Source organism: Mugil cephalus, chromosome 7 (genome assembly GCF_022458985.1).
Source record: "Mugil cephalus isolate CIBA_MC_2020 chromosome 7, CIBA_Mcephalus_1.1, whole genome shotgun sequence".
Lineage (NCBI taxonomy): Eukaryota > Metazoa > Chordata > Actinopteri > Mugiliformes > Mugilidae > Mugil > Mugil cephalus.
Window position 1 is genome coordinate 8,419,626 of NC_061776.1, and position 15,927 is coordinate 8,435,552.

The 15,927-nt window shown below is 38.9% G+C and overlaps 1 protein-coding gene across 1 annotated transcript in view; it reads left to right on the plus strand.

Moving 5' to 3' along the window:
* Positions 1 to 12,152, plus strand: part of LOC125011161 — a 36,981-nt gene extending 24,829 nt beyond the window's left edge. Inside the window, exons 33-49 of the mRNA XM_047590205.1 lie at positions 112 to 177; positions 1,378 to 1,449; positions 2,896 to 2,961; positions 3,094 to 3,147; positions 3,229 to 3,300; positions 3,391 to 3,462; positions 3,878 to 3,940; positions 4,312 to 4,383; positions 4,476 to 4,529; positions 5,286 to 5,360; positions 5,622 to 5,684; positions 5,758 to 5,820; positions 6,309 to 6,377; positions 6,969 to 7,008; positions 7,090 to 7,141; positions 7,226 to 7,640; positions 9,026 to 12,152. Coding sequence (XP_047446161.1) covers positions 112 to 177; positions 1,378 to 1,449; positions 2,896 to 2,961; positions 3,094 to 3,147; positions 3,229 to 3,300; positions 3,391 to 3,462; positions 3,878 to 3,940; positions 4,312 to 4,383; positions 4,476 to 4,529; positions 5,286 to 5,360; positions 5,622 to 5,684; positions 5,758 to 5,820; positions 6,309 to 6,377; positions 6,969 to 7,008; positions 7,090 to 7,141; positions 7,226 to 7,640; positions 9,026 to 10,564 — 2,907 coding nt within the window. The 3' untranslated portion in view covers positions 10,565 to 12,152. The remainder of the gene's footprint in view (positions 1 to 111; positions 178 to 1,377; positions 1,450 to 2,895; positions 2,962 to 3,093; positions 3,148 to 3,228; positions 3,301 to 3,390; positions 3,463 to 3,877; positions 3,941 to 4,311; positions 4,384 to 4,475; positions 4,530 to 5,285; positions 5,361 to 5,621; positions 5,685 to 5,757; positions 5,821 to 6,308; positions 6,378 to 6,968; positions 7,009 to 7,089; positions 7,142 to 7,225; positions 7,641 to 9,025) is intronic.
* The last annotated feature ends 3,775 nt before the right edge of the window (positions 12,153 to 15,927 follow it).

Sequence of the window (15,927 nt, forward strand, 5' to 3'; positions counted from 1 at the left end):
TTCTTTATTTATTCAGTTTTTTGTACATGTTTTCGCGGTTGTGTGAAGATTTCTTTCATCATTTCATTTATTCATTCAAAGTGGTGTTGATGATGTGTTTGTGTGTTTTAGGAGAAAAAAGGAGGCTTTGCTGGAATATTTAAAAGATCGGCCAGTATCGACAACCTGTTCGATGAGGTCAGTCTTTTCTATCTTGTCTGTGGACTTTTAACCTTTTTTTTGTGTAAGATTTGTCATTTGTCGTTGTGTATTGTATGTATGTTTTTTTTTAAGATACCTGCGTTAGGACAGTGGATGAAATTTAGCAGCTGTGCTAACTCATATATATTTATATAGATGCTTTTTGCTAATAGTTGTGGGGTAGTTGTGGCTGCGTTAGCGCTGCCTCACAAGCTCGTGGTCACAACATGTTTAGTGTGAAGTCTTGAGAACTGTTGTGTGGCTAACGGCTGAGTAACTAAATGTAGGAAATACCTTAATTAAGGCAGAATAAGAAGGATGAAGACATAGGAAATATCAGCATTTTCCTCTGACATGTTATAAAATCAGAAAGATTAATTTTTTAATTTCTGTAGTAAAAGTAGTTAGTAGTAGTGTTTACATCCTCCATTGGAAAGCTTTATAATTAGGGCATAGTTATTTGTATATACTTTGAATTGTTCTATTTTTTTGTTCCTTAAAAGTGTCTTGTACTTGCACATCATGTTTATTGGTGGAAAAAATATCGATATGAATATATACTCTTCCGATATCTTCCAATTTTGAACGTCATGTTTTGGGCCGTGAACGACTGGATTAATATTGTTTTTTGACTCAATTTGTCCAATGAATTATCACTGATGTCATCTGACTTGTAATTTAAGCTGCATTTAAAATTTATCAGTGAACTATGTAGAATATTGCAATATCAAAATATCGCAATATCAAAATATCGCAATAATGTATCGTATTGGGACTCAAGTATCGTGATACTTGCCAATGCCCCTCTACACGTCACAACTCGTGAGCTCTGAGCTTCTAGATAAATTTCACCACTCAGTTTGAAGGCAGCGTAAATCTGAGTTTTCTTTTTGCAGTGTCTGTGTTTTCCTGTTGCACTTCTAGATTTTCAGTTCCTGGTCATTTAACTTGTGCTTTTCAAAGGACTTCTGCTTTATAGCACGACACGCTGAGATCACTCTACGTGTTTCATGACTTGATTTTTTACAAGAAACCCTAATTTATAATATTTAAAAATGCTGAGTTCAGCCTTTAAGGTTGCAGCTGATCATGCACCTAAATGCACCAACAGTGACTGCAACACAGCCATTAAAAGACTGAATCATTTCTTGATAATAAAACTAATACGTGATGTAATTTCCTGGTTGTATTTGTCAGGAGAAAGGTGGACTGTTCAGTGGACTCATCAAGAAAACTCCCAAAACATCTGGAGATGAGGAAGGTGCAGAGGTCAGTGTGTGACGACTTTAACCTGACACATCAACACGTTCACACAAATCTGACTACGCACAAATGCTTTTTCCTATAAGGACACACACTTCTCCCTCCTTCTACCTTTTATTTTATCTCCTCAATGTTCAGATTTTAGTAACTTCACCTCCAGTTTTAACGCCTCAGTTACACAACGAAGCTGAGTATAAATGCTAACAGCGGCGTGTAGATACCGTTAGGTTGTGTTTACACAACAGATAAAAAAAAAGCAGCAGCCCACAGTTGATTTTTAAAGGAAGCTGGTGATACCAGGTTGTGAAATGATGCCCGTTACTTGTTGCTATGTGACAGGAGCTACGTATCAAAACAGAGCTTAAAGCTTAAAGAGGATGTGAAACAAACAGAACAAACGGCATCATATATATATGTATGTGTTCATATTTTAAACATAATGACAAAATAAAATAAGCTTTTTAAAAAATCGACTTTCTAAATGCAGTTATGATACGTTTTGGGACGTTCTCTCCTCCATCTTTATTTTATGTCACTCTCATTAGTTGCTTTGGCTGCTACTAAAATATCTGAATTAGGTAGAAAGGGAGATTTTTCTATGAACTAACCCAGTGGCCGACGCGTTTGAGCCATCGATAAGAAGGAGGAGGGTTGACAGAGACATTTTTGTGGAGGATGAAGGAGACAACAGTGATTAGAGGGACAATACTTCATGTTACATCATGTACAAAATGTTACTGTTACTGTACCAAGATTGTTATGACAGAAAAATTATGTTTTTAAGTCATGAGGACGAGTGGGTTCATAGTGATCTCTGCTTTGACCTGTGTGTGTGTGTGTGTGTGTGTGTGTGTGCGTATTTTAGGGTTTTTCAACTATATATTTTATCCTGTTACTTGAAAGTCAGAGAGAATCAGTCTGAATGTGAAAAAAGCCAAAGTGCAGCAGCAGTTTCAATGGATTTTTAATGGGAGTGATTGTTTGAATCAGGCACTACAAAAAAAATAAAAACGCATCAAAATCAGTGTTGCTACTGATTATCGACATGACCAAGGCTCAAATAATCACTCAAGAAAAATCCACTTTGCATTTAGATTATTGAAAATATTAAAAAAAAAAAAATCGAAAAATGTACTTTTGGTGTTTGTAATTACTATTGAAGTGGATTAAAAGATTTATGTTGAAAGCAATATTATTATGCTATTATTTAGGATGTTTTTGAAGTGGACACTTTTGCCCCTTTGTGGTAACAATGTAACAGTTTAGGTTACACAGTATAAAAACGGAGCCTTATGGGGTTTGAGTTTGAAATATAAAAATTTGCTATAAAAAAAAATACACACTTATCCTTCAACGCTCCAGTGACGTGTGAACCTCTCATATGTGTTAAGTAGTGTGAAGTGTTTTTACCCCCAAATAACGTCTTTGTGTTTTATTTATTAATTATTTTAGGACAAAGACTCCCAGAAGGAGCTGTCAGCGAGCAGTGACAGTTTATTTGAAAACAATAACACCAAGGTACCGAGTCATAAAAGGCTGATTTTATGTTATATTATGCAGCAGCAGATTTCTGAGTAAAAGTCTGATTAATGTGCTTAGTAAATAATGAACCATTTCTCTGAATCGAACTCTTCCAACGTCTGATTTCAGGAGAAAAATATTTTCAGCGGGATGTTTAAGAAAACTCAGAAGCCAGCGGAAGAGGTGCAGTCACTTTCCAAATAAAATACACGATTCAATTTAAATTACATGTGTCATTTTCATTCATTTATTGTTTGTGTTCAGGAATCAAACATAGAGGAGGACAATAAGTTATCGACCAGCTGTGAGAATCTGTTGGAAGCGTCTACAACAAAGGTGCAGATGTTGTTCAGTGATCACAGTCTCTTTGTCTGTTTTTCTCTCTTTTCTCTGTCGCTGATTATTCGTCGTATATTTGTGTTTCAGGAAAAGTCAGGTGGACTTGCAGGGATCTTTAAAAAGTCTCCAAAACCAGCTCCTCGCTCCATCGCTGTTCAGGTGAGAAGATTCCACCTTATTTTTTCCGCCTTAGTTTCTTCCTGATATTTTAAATGACGGTGCAGGTCTCTCAGCTGCTTTTTGTTCTTTATTGTATTTGTTAAACCATAATTTCAACATTTTAATATATTTTTTTAATTCAGATGCTAAATCTCACACAACAGTTCTTCCATTTCTGGCTAAAATGACTATTCCTCTGCGCTGACCTGCTCACATATGACAGGTTTCTTTCCTGCTGACGAATCTGACAAATTCTGACTCAGGAGACTTTAGAAACCTTTGATTTGTTTACTTGTCGTACGCAGGTCGAAGTTCACTGCTTCACCTTCGATTTAAAAAGTTTGAATTAAATGCAGATAAAAATAAAAACAACTGGACCAAGTTCAGACTGTAAAACTCTATTTATTTTTTCCAGGACCCCCTCAGTGACTCTCAGCAGCTCTCAGGCAGCTGGGACAACCTCACAGAGACCGAGAAGGTAAGAGACGCTAAACACATTTATACTTAAAAACATAAAAAGACATAAAAAACAACAACAACAACAAAAAATAACTTTAGCTGGAACAGAGAAATGCTCTGAAAATGTCTGACCATGTTCAGACCTGGTATTAAGTGACTCCCTCTGGTAACCAAAGCCTTTTAAAGTATTCATGAATTTGTTGCTGTTAATTAAGTAATTAGCGATAATTAACAATAAATAATAACCTAAGCTTATGTGTATCATACCCCGACGGTTGTTGTTGTGTATATGTATGTGTATATATGTCGTATACAGGTTTAAGCAAGATGCCTGGTTTTCTAAATTCATATTAAACATATAAAGTAGTGAGTGATCGTATTTTCTTTAAGGACGAACTTCTGGCTGCTGGTGAATTGTCGGGCAGTAATGTTAATCTTCTAGAAGCTAACGGCCCCACAAAGGTGAGTGTATGAAACTCTTTCACTGTAACATCTTTGTGTCTTAAAACACAGTAAATACTTATTTTCTTTTTTCTTTTCTTTTTTTCCAACAGGAGAAAAAAGTCGGCTTTGCGGGAATGTTCAGACGGACGCCCAAACCTGTGGAGGTACGAACGATGTCGCTCCAGACGCATTTATCCAAAGTAGAACGAACAGTGACGGTCGATACTGAGTAAAATTCAGGCTGGTATCGCTGATACCGATCAGATACTTTGTGCAAATTCATTATGTCTGGTCTAAAAAACAAAGTGGTGCATTTCAAATCATAGCTTCATAAAGAAAACAAGACATCAGTTTATTTATTTATTTATTTATTTTAAACTATGAAGTGTATTGAGTTGGTGGCCTCATTTACTATATAGCATAACAACAGAAAAAAGGACATACAAAATATGAGAAAATGCTGTTTCAAACATTACAAAAAGAATATGTAAAATAATAAGTTTAGTTTAATTACTTAGGACTAATATAAAAATAAAAGCTTTTATCTTAATTCTGACTCTGTTCTCTCCTCTTCTGTTGTCGCATCATAAATGCCTCGTATTCTGTGTTGTGGTTTAACCTGAGATGTTTCACAAGGTTTGTTGTGTTGCCACAACTCAACAGTTTAGTTACTTTCCACTTTGTTCCTACGTTACCTCCAATGACTGAAGTATGAAAAGTATCGATATTATGATACGAGAATTGGTTTTGGAGCATAAAGACCTTCTGTGTCGGAGGTATCGATACTTCAGTGTTGATCTGCACATCATCAGTGGTGGTTATGTAGCAACAGTGGGTGTAAGCAGCTTTATGAAGATAAGATCTTTATCTTATCTTATCTTTATTAACCTCTGAGTTCATTTTTCTGTTGCCGGCTGCAGGAGAGTGAAGACAAGGAGGCGCCAGAAGGAGGCGTGAGGCTGAGACGCAGCAGGACCATAAAGAAGAAAAGACGGGTAAGAAAAGACGACGTTCACTCTATAAATATCCAGATGTAAATATGTCAGATGAAGAGCAACGGTGTGAATCATGAACAAAACAAAGCTGAAACAAAGGCAGCTGGTACAATGCTTCTTTGTGCATACATATATATGTATATATACACATATATGTATATACATATATATACACAGCGTCTTCTCCTGCTCATTCAGTTTGAGTTTTTAACTTCAGGCCTTTTCACACTAATATTAAACCTTGTTTCCTCTTTTCCTCAGGTCGTCTCGTTCCGAGTGAAGAAAACTCTTCCCAAATTTCCCAGACTCACTGACTCTTCACAGGTATTTTCAATAAGGTTTTTTATTATTTAAACATTTTCAGTAGAGATTAGTTCTTATTTTTCTTCCTCCACAGAGTTCAGATAAGATGCCAGTCGTTGAGGAGTCTGTTGAGCTGCAGGACCTGAACCAAGTGCAGGTTAGAGGATGATTTTCACTAAAAATCACTAATAACTCATTTTTTTAGACTAGAAGGAGAGAGAAACAGCTTCGTCATTTTCTGTGGACTATAATTGACTTCATAGAAAAACAGAAACACTTTCTGTAGCTTATTCCTGGAGCGTATTCACAGCAATGGGAAGGCTCATGCTGCTGGTCCTCCTACAATCCTGTGAAAAGACCACTTTCCATAACACAAACTCACTGTCCTATATCACACGTTGCCCACGACACCGTTTTCCTTTTACATTACTCCTTAATTAGACTAAATTAAAGCCTTTTAGGTTTTTATTTAGACTGATCCAACTTTGTCAGCTCTCTGTCACTTTCATCTGACTTTGTTTTAATGTTTTCCATGAACCATGTGCTGCAGAAATAACATTGTCATTAACGTTAATAAAAGGTCGTGTGTCAGAATTAAAACCTCAGGGAACATATGATTAACGTGTCTTATTGTTTGTCTCCCAGGAAAACACGGTGGAGGTGGAGCCTGTGGTGATGGCAGCGTATCCAACCGAAGGAAACGAAAATGAGGAGGTGTGTTTCAGTTTGACGTTGACGTGAAGATATCATGGTTGCATTCGCTTTTTCCATCTCTCTGCTGCACATCGTTTATGTCAAGTTGAAGGGTTTTGAGGAAGGACACAGGGAGATGAGGCCGGTGTTCAGACAGAAAGCTCTGTAGACGCGGCAGGATCATCAAAAATCAAAGTAAGGAGCAAAAGGCATGGCAGGGAAACAAGAAGACAAAAAAACATCACACAGGGAAAAACCAACAAGCAATCAAGGGAAAAAACAATGAGGCTCAACAGACAGGAAACCAAGAAACTTAACAAAATAAAACAGGAAACTCAGAACCACGAAGGTTTAACCATTTTTACACCATTTTAATGTTTCCAAATCAACAAGTGGCTCCAGGTGAAGTGAATGACTCTTAGTGGTGGGACGTATCAGGCAGGAAGTGAACGTCTCCACCTCGTAGCTGAAGTTAGAAGCAGGAAAAATGGACACGGATGGAAGGATTTGACCACCAGGACCCAGGTTTCCACGAAGAACACAAGGTTTTAATGTTGTGGCTGATCGGCGTTGACGCGATTAATTGTTAAAAAGAAACGTTCTTGTTTCCAGGAAAGTGATGAGCTGATGGATTGGTGGAACACGGTGAAAGGTTGGTATGAATATTTAATTTAAACGACATAAAAACTTTATTTCGTTTACCAAATGTTTAATCTGTGCCGCCCGTTGCCAGGTTGGGCCGAGTGGAACCAGAGTTCGAATTTCCGGGCCGAGGATGAGGAAATGTAAATATAGCATCTTCTTTAAATCATTTCACTCAGGCTTGACACGATAGAAAGCTTACAATTTGTGTCCGTGTGCGTCTCCAGGGCGATGGAGCAGGCGGCCGATCGTGTCTACATGGCGGCCCGCCTCTTCGTGCGCCTCTTCAACCAGCGGGGGGCGTCCTTACAGCAGCGCATCCTCGAGCTGCTGGCCCTGGCCGACGCCGCCGACCAGTTCCACAAGAGGACGGTGTCGGCGGCGGTGGGCGGGGGCGTGGCCAGCGTGGCGGGCAGCGTGGCCACCATCACCGGGCTCATCCTGGCGCCGTTCACCTTCGGCGCCTCCATCATCGTCACGGCCGTGGGGATCAGCGTGGCCACGGCCGGCAGCATCACGTCGGCCACGGCCAACATCACGGACACGGTTCACTCCAACATGGACCGGAAGAAGCTGGAGAAGATGATCCAGGGCTACCAGGAGGAGATCAAGGTCATCAGGGAGTGTTTGGAGTTTGTGCAGGTGAGGAGTGATGCATTTACATTTTTATTTAGTTACATTTTAACAGAGGGTTTGTATTGATGTCACTTCAGCCACGGACACAAATATTCTGTTTGTTTTATTGTTATTTATTGTTGCAACTGAAATAGTTACTGTCGGCCGTAACTACACCAAAACAACAACATCCACAGACTTATCTGACAGCCCTCCAGAACGTAACTTAAAAAGTAACTTAAGGTTTGACTTCATCAAAAAAATACAGCATAAATTAATATTACCTGACACTAAATGTGAACCACAACACCAGGTTTCTGTGTCTGGATTCCAGATGTTTCCTCAAAATGCAGAAATTTTTTAAATTTATCTTGAAAATTTAGACGCTATAACTAATGATGCTAATCTCCATGTTCAACTGTCACTTTCTGCCACTCAGTGGCCGTAACCATGGAGACTTGGCTTGCTGTGACATCACGTTCATACCCTCTGTTGTGATTAGTGGTGTGTGTGAATACTAGCCTGGCTAGAATAGCACAGTGAGGACTAATGGGGATAATAAACAGATAAACAAACAAATTATGCATAGAAGAAGAAGAAGAAGAAGAAGAACTTTAATTTAGATAATAATAACATTATTAATATAATCAGTGATGACAGCATAATGTTACTTAGTAATGCGTTACTCTAATCTGATGTTTTCCAATAACCAGTAATCTAACGCGTAACTATCTCAAACCAGTAATCAGATTAAAGCTACGTATTCAAGTTACAGTGCGTTACTATTTTTCCCATTTTATATTTTTGCTTTCATCTCGCATCTTGTGACGTGACATCACGTGTGCAACAAGTCACGTTTTCAGCATCAGGACGACTCACGCGTAATACGACACACACGTAAACAACAATGGAGGGAGGAGAGAGTGTTTTCTAGTGTTTTCCAGCTGGAAATACATGTGGTCTAGTGCAACTTGGAGGCCCAAAGGGTCAGAGGTCAAAACAAATAAAATAAAAACTTCTGAATCAAGACTTTGGAGCAAAAACAGTAAGTTGAGAGAGAGTGAGGGAGAGTTGAACAAGTTTATCAGGCAGTAACTTTCCTAACTTTGTTACTTTTAAAAGCAAGTAATCTGTTTTTTAAAGCAGTTGCCTTTTTCAATGAAACCGTGACAACACTTAATATAATATATATGAATATAAAATAGATAATAAAATCCTTCATCTACAATATAAATATGTTGCACTATTCCAGGCATTGATGGCATCATGAAGTCAGAAATATTGTTACGTTCTGGAGGGAAACGCTGATGAAACCTAAACATTAACATCCGTCAATTAAACTTGATTAATGATGACGAATCCTGTGTAAAACTTAAGCTGACCCTCTCATCTTGTGCGTCTGTCTGTTGTAGGAAGGTATGGACACTCTGCAGGAATGGGACTTTGAGAAATACTCCCAAAGCGCCGCCAAAAAGGCTCTGAACCACAACATTAAGCACGTGATGAAGGAGGGCGGCCGCGCCGGGAAAGCCCTCATGGTCAACACCGACAAGCTCATCAGCACCGTGCAGGTTCTAGGCGCGGCCGGCGGCGCCGCCAAAGCCGCTCAGGCCATCAGCGTCACCACGGGCGTCATGTCGGCGCTGTTTCTGGCCCTGGACGTCTTCTTCCTCGCCAAAGACTCCCACGAGCTCCGCAAGGGCGCCAAAACCAAGTTCGCCACCAAGATCAGGCAGGTGTGTAAGGACCTCCAAGATGGCCTCCTGGAGCTGAACAAGGTGAAGACGCAGCTGCAGAAGACGATGGACGGCATCGAGGTGGAGGAGTACGAGGAGATCGAGGAGGTGGAGGTGGAGGTGGAGGACGACCTGGAGTCCGATCCGAAGAAGCTGGCTGAGCTGGAGCAGGAGCTGGACATGCTGGAGGAGAAGCTGGACAAGAAGGTGGTGGAGGAGCAGAAGAAGAGTAAAGAGTCGGAGAAAGCTAAGGTGGAGAAGAAAGACGAGAAGAGCGTGAAGGAAAAGGGGGAGAAAGAGGAAAAGGAGAAGGAGGAGGCGGAAGAAAAGAAAGAAGACGACAGAGGAGAAACAAAGACGACTCCTGGCGAGGAGGAGAAGCAGAAAATGGAGACGCACGTCCAGGAAGAATCCCAGAAAGGAAGCAAGAAAGACAAAGAAACGGAGAACAGGATAAAAGCTGGAAAAGAGAAACTTGAGGGTAGTAAGAGGGACAGGGTGAAAGAAGAAGAACCAGACAAAACGACAGAGGGGAAGGAAAAGGAGAAACTTAAGTCGAGAAAAGAGGAGGAAGGAGTCAGGAGCAGCGACAGGAGCGTAAAAACACACAGCGAGAGAGAAAGTCAAAGGAGTAGGAGCAGCAGGGAGGAAGAAGGAGGGATGAAGCCCGAACGTAAATCTGTGAATAAAGAGAAAGCGGAGGAGAGCGGGGGGAGACACAGCAGCAGGAGCGAGAGAGAAAGAGGAGGCAAGCATGAAACGAGGGAAACCGAGGAGGAGAGAAGAAGCCGCCGCAAGGACAGAGAGAGCGACCGGACGGAGAGCTGGAGGAGGACAGGAGAGGAGGAGGAGGAGAAGGGAGTGAAGGACTGGAGAGCTGAGATGGAAAAAAGCAGGGGAGGAGGAGGAGGAGGTGGGACGAGAAGAGAAGATCCCGGAAGGAAAGAGTCGCAGCGAGGAGGCCACGAGGCGACGAGGAGGGAGCGCTCGGAAAGAGAGGACTCGACGAGGAGCCACCACAGGGAGAGGGGGGAGGAGAAACGAGGGAGCAGGGTGGAGAGCTCGCGGAGGCAGTTTGAGAGAGCAGGAGGCGAGGAAGTGAAGGAGGAGGAGCAGAGGACGAAGGGTGGAGAGAGTCGGAGGAGGGACAGAGACAGGGAACGAGGATCTCGAAATCGCTCCAACGCTCTTCGGGAGGACGGACTCTACATCTAGTTACGAGGACGACCAGGTATCAGCTGACTGGAACACAAACGCCATGACGACGACGACAACACATGACACCTACAGGATCTTCACCTCATGGTTTCTCAGGGTTTTGCTTCCTAAGACGACTTGTGCCACAAGTTGTCGCACAAAAACTTGAGAAAAACAAGCTGCTCTTCCTACGAGATCAGCTTTAAAACACTTGAAAAGACGTAGCTCTTCTCTCTAACCTCCGGAGACCTGAGCTTTTGTTTGTTATGCATTTTTAATTTATCCGCGGTATTGAGGATTAGCAGGACCCAGCAAGTACAAAAACTAAGCATCATCTTTGAACAGGGAGTAGTTAATAAAAATAAATCCTCATATGTGGACACAGGGATTATTTACCAGTATAAAAGAATAAAGTCAACAGTGTGTAACAACATATAAAACTATTGCCAAAACAGGATTATAAACAATAAAATCCCAACGTCCTCAAACGAGTACTTGCTAACTAGTAGATAAATATAAGAATAAGAAGCTGCAACAAACCTAAAACTCAGTGTCCCCATATGAGGACACAGGGTTTCAGGAGGGTTAATGTTCATAGATAATTCAGCTAATCCACCGTTTTCCTCCAGACTGAAATGTCTCCACAACTCCTCAGTGGATTAAACTGAACATTCATACATGTTATGACTGTGGCGCCACCATCAGGTCTAAGATGGGATGAGACTTGACGTTGGATACACAATGCTGCTACTTTACAACATCAAATAAATCCAAAAAAAAAAGAAGTACAATACATTCTGCTAAAATAATAAATCCTAGGTTAGCTTTAATTTAACGCTAATAGTTATTGTCATCAATAACAATCATTGCTGCTCTGTATTTGCCCTTTCTAGCCAAACTGTTAGCATGCTAAGACGCTAACTGAGAGGGCGACCTGTTGTCAGTTTGTCTGCATGCTAATATTAGCATTTTTTTTCGAGTGACTCTGCCCTTTGAGGCCTGTTCACGTTCTGAAATGTGTGTGTAGATTGGTTACGATCTGCATGCGTCTGTGTCTGTACCTTTTTTTTGAGTTGCCAAAGTCACACAGACGTGTTTACATCATCTTCCTTCCTCTTTTTTTACCACTGAAGCTTTTATCTAGTTGCATTAAAATAGTGTGTGTGGTTTGTTTTAAGTCATAAACAACCAGGGGATCTCCTCACCTCTGAATATGTATTTAAAACGTGTAGCTGTACTGCACATGGTGTCTGTTACTTTATGTGTTACTGGTGTTTCAGGGTGAACTTTTCTTATCGACATGTTGTTTTTGTTTCACTAAAAAGTGACTGAGTCGTTATATTTCATGTAATTTGGTCAGGAAATGTAACAGGTTAATGGATTATTAATAATTAAATCACTTGATACCTGTTTAGTTAGTTTTTTTAAAACTCACCTGTTGCAGGCATTTTCCATTTTGCACTTTAACTCTGATTTACTGCTTCTTACTGATGGTACATTTTTATCTTTACCACTATTGTCTTTTTGCATGTTTTTATTATATGCGGGTGATGTTTTTTCTATGGTGCTGGTTTCTTATTGAACAAATAAATTATCAGAAATATTATTCTGTTCAGTCTCTTTTTCTGCTCGCTTGCTTTGAGGTGCACATCATTGGATCAATGTACACAGAAATAAAACATTTTAAACCACGACCATTTATTTTCTGAGCTGTAGCTGCTGATCACCACTGGATGGTGACAAAGAGCCTAAATAGGACTTTAGAAACTGCTTTAATGGTCATAAAATACACATACAACACATATTTTTTAAAATTGTAATCTCTATATTCGTGTATGTTATTACAGTGTTTCAATTAAAAAAAACACTACTTTGTGATCAAGGACTACATTTATTTAACAGATTTTAACTCCAAAGATCAAGTAGAAGTTTGACTATCAAATAAACCAGTTAAAATTGCCTCCATGTCATCGAAACGCATGAGTAAAAAGGTACGAAACGTGTATAAATACATCATTAATAATAATACAAAACATTAATAACAAATCAAAATACCACAGGAGCACATTTCCGCATCGTGCTGCTTTTAATTTTATGCATTAATTACACTTTGCTTATAAAAAAATAAAATATATAAGATTTTCACTTTACTACTTATATGTTTTTTCATCATGCAAAGACGACATACAAAAAAAAACCTCTTTGAAAATCACATTTTGTTAAAAAACAAATTTCTTGGGTCAAGTCTTAACCCAGAAATCAAGTAGATAAGAACAGAGGGAATGAGGTGAGGCTTTGTTTATCAATGGTGATACTAGAATAATCATATTTCAAGAGCTTTGAAGAATGATAAGTCGGTCTATTGTGTATATAGTGACTCTAGTGAAGGCAGATCACCTTTTGCAATGTAACACATAAAAGGATATTCATGGAAAAATACCTGCTGCCCGTACTTTACAATCAGATATCTGAGAAACTTATCAAATGAGCAAATATAGAGAGAGATTTTCTATATTTTTATTTTTTATTAGATTTTAATGAGATAAATGTCAACATGCTAACACATTATTAATACTAATGACATTATTATTTTTAAAGGTCATAATAAACCAGAGATACGAACTTAAATATGAACCTGCCCCTTTTAAATTAAGGTTAGTTACGTACATTTACGGCTAAAAGACGCTAAATGCTAAAGTTAACGTTAAGAACTTAAAACTTAATATATCGCGATGTAAAGGGGGAAAACAGTAAAATTAAAAGTAGGTGGGATATCAAAAGGCAGTTGAGAACGGTAATAATGATGTATTTTATGTCCATCCAGAAGAAGTTATACCGTTTTGACCAATTGAGTTACATCGTCGCATAGCTAAAAGAGGCTAAATGCTAAGTTTAATAGCGCCATGTTATTAAAAGCTAAAAACAAGATGGAGGCGCTAGAGGAAACGCTAAAGAGGTTAAATGGTAAGTTTAACATTACTGGAAACTACAAACAACATGGAGGCTCTAGAATAAACGCTAAAAATGCTAAATTTAGCATTTACTGGAAACTACAAACAACATAGAAGCGCTAGAGGAAACACTAAAGAGGCTAAATGGTAAGTTTAGCATTACTGAAAACTACAAACAACATGGAGACTCTAGAGGAAACACTAAAAAGGCTAAATTTAGCATTACTGGAAACTACAAATAACATGGAGGCTCTAGAAGAAATGCTAAAGAAGCTTAATCATAAACTGTAGGGTCAAATGGTAAATGTTGGCATAACTGAAAACTACAAATAACATGAAGGCGCTAGAGGAAACACTATGACTAAAAGAGGCCAAATGTTAACTTTAGCATTCTTAACTTAAATAAATAGATATTTATATTGTTTTTTTTAGTGGCTTTTATCAGAATATTAAAAATGTTTTTGTTACCAAAGCCCTGAAGAGAACTGAATGTTGGAGTAGGTGTTTTCAGAACTGTCTCCATGACCATTTTCATTTTCTTTCCAATTTCAGCAGTGGATCTTCCCCAAACCCCAAACACATGATAATGTTTGGCTTTTGTTGCTCCACAGGGACGTCCTGCATGGAGGTGTCTTTTCTCTACAGATACGACCTCTGCCTCTTTGTCCAAATTCACTTTTTGCCCCTTTGTCCACAATGTGAGGTAAGACGGCCTCCCTTTTCATATTTCTCCTTCATATGTGATGTGTTTTCCACCTTTAGTTTCTGCGGACCATTATATAGCTTTCAAATAATCTCTGGCTTGTATGCAATGAGAATAAGATCTTCAAGATACCTGACTCTGGCTCATTTATGAAGGTCTGATTAGTCGTCTGTCCACTATTATATTTTGCAGAGGGATGTGGCATCTACGTCTCCTTCTGTTTAGCTACGTAAGATGGATTGCGTACTTATGGTTTTAATCTTGACAGTGCTGTAGTAGTTTTTCATTTTTGGAAAGGAGACGCCAACCTTCTCTTTGTTTAGCTGAAGTGGCTTGTACTTGTCCCGTCCATGAAAGTTATTGTCTGGAGAATCAGCAGGACGAACATAGGCTGCTCACTTTTATTGCTTCCACTCAATCCTGGAAAGGACAGTGAGTTCCAGGTGGACAATTCAGACTTAATTTTGGAAATTAGTGGTTCATGATTGACTGGTTATGGTACTCCATCAAGTCAGTTGCCCAGTTTATTTTCAGTTTGTCTTTTAAAAATTAAAAATCTTGTTGAAAATTAAAAAGTTAACTCAAGGAACTTATGCATATTTAACCTCCTGAGACCCTGTGTCCTCATATGGGGACGTTAAGTTTTAGGTTTGTGGCAGATTATTCTGCTTCATTCAGTCCTGATGGCCTCATATCTAGAAATTAGTTGATGTAAAAAACATGATAGCTTGCAAGGTCCAAAACCACATTAAATTCCACAGTTGAATCTTGATTATTTATGTTTATTAAATTTTCTAGTTTGATATGATGCACAAATTTAACAAATTCTATCAATAGAAACTAACTACCACTTCGCTAATTAGCAAGTACTCTTTTGAGGATGTTGGGATTTGCTCAGGTATTAAAATAAACAGTTTTATAATATGTTGTAATATTTAGTGAAATAATCCCTGTTTCCACATATGAGGACTTTGACTCTGTCCAAAGATGATGCTTAGTTTTTATACTTCTCAGATTCTACTAATCCCAAATACCTTGAAGAAATTAAAAATGAAAGAAGAAAAAAGTTAGATTAATTGTTGTCCATATTCTGTTAAGAGTCTGTGGAAAGGAGTTGTTTCTTTGACCCAATTATATTTAAATATCGTCCTCAAATAACCTCTATAAATGTCACAAACGACAGTGGTTGACAAGGGGCAGCGTTGTTAACATAACGGCCTCTTTCCAAATCAAATTAATGTGATAGTCTGATGCTGTTTTGGCTGCTTGTTCACTACGAAAGGCCTGTATTGAGCAAAATTTTCATGCAAAGGGAATTCAAATAAAACTCAGCATGAGAGCTTGCGTGTCCTCCTGGTCGAATTGAATAACATCTGTGAGAATTTGTTTTCTGATTCTCGAGTCAGTGTTGAGGTGGAGATTTTGTAACCTATCAAAATCTATCAGTCCTATTTTACTCAATTTTATTCTGCAATTTCTTTTGTCGTTAAAATATATAATAATATAAAATTTCTTGCTCAGAACTTTGCCTTGTATGTGGGTGGCCTCTGACACATCAATATTTGGGCTTAATCTTAGTTTTAAATCACCTCTGCATATCACTTAACTTTGGCATCAATAATTCAATAATATTTCTAAAAAATAAAACCCAGGGGGTTTGGTTCTGAGGCTCTTAAATGGTTCAAAAGAATACTTAGCAGTAAGGACTCAATGTGTCTAAGCAGAGG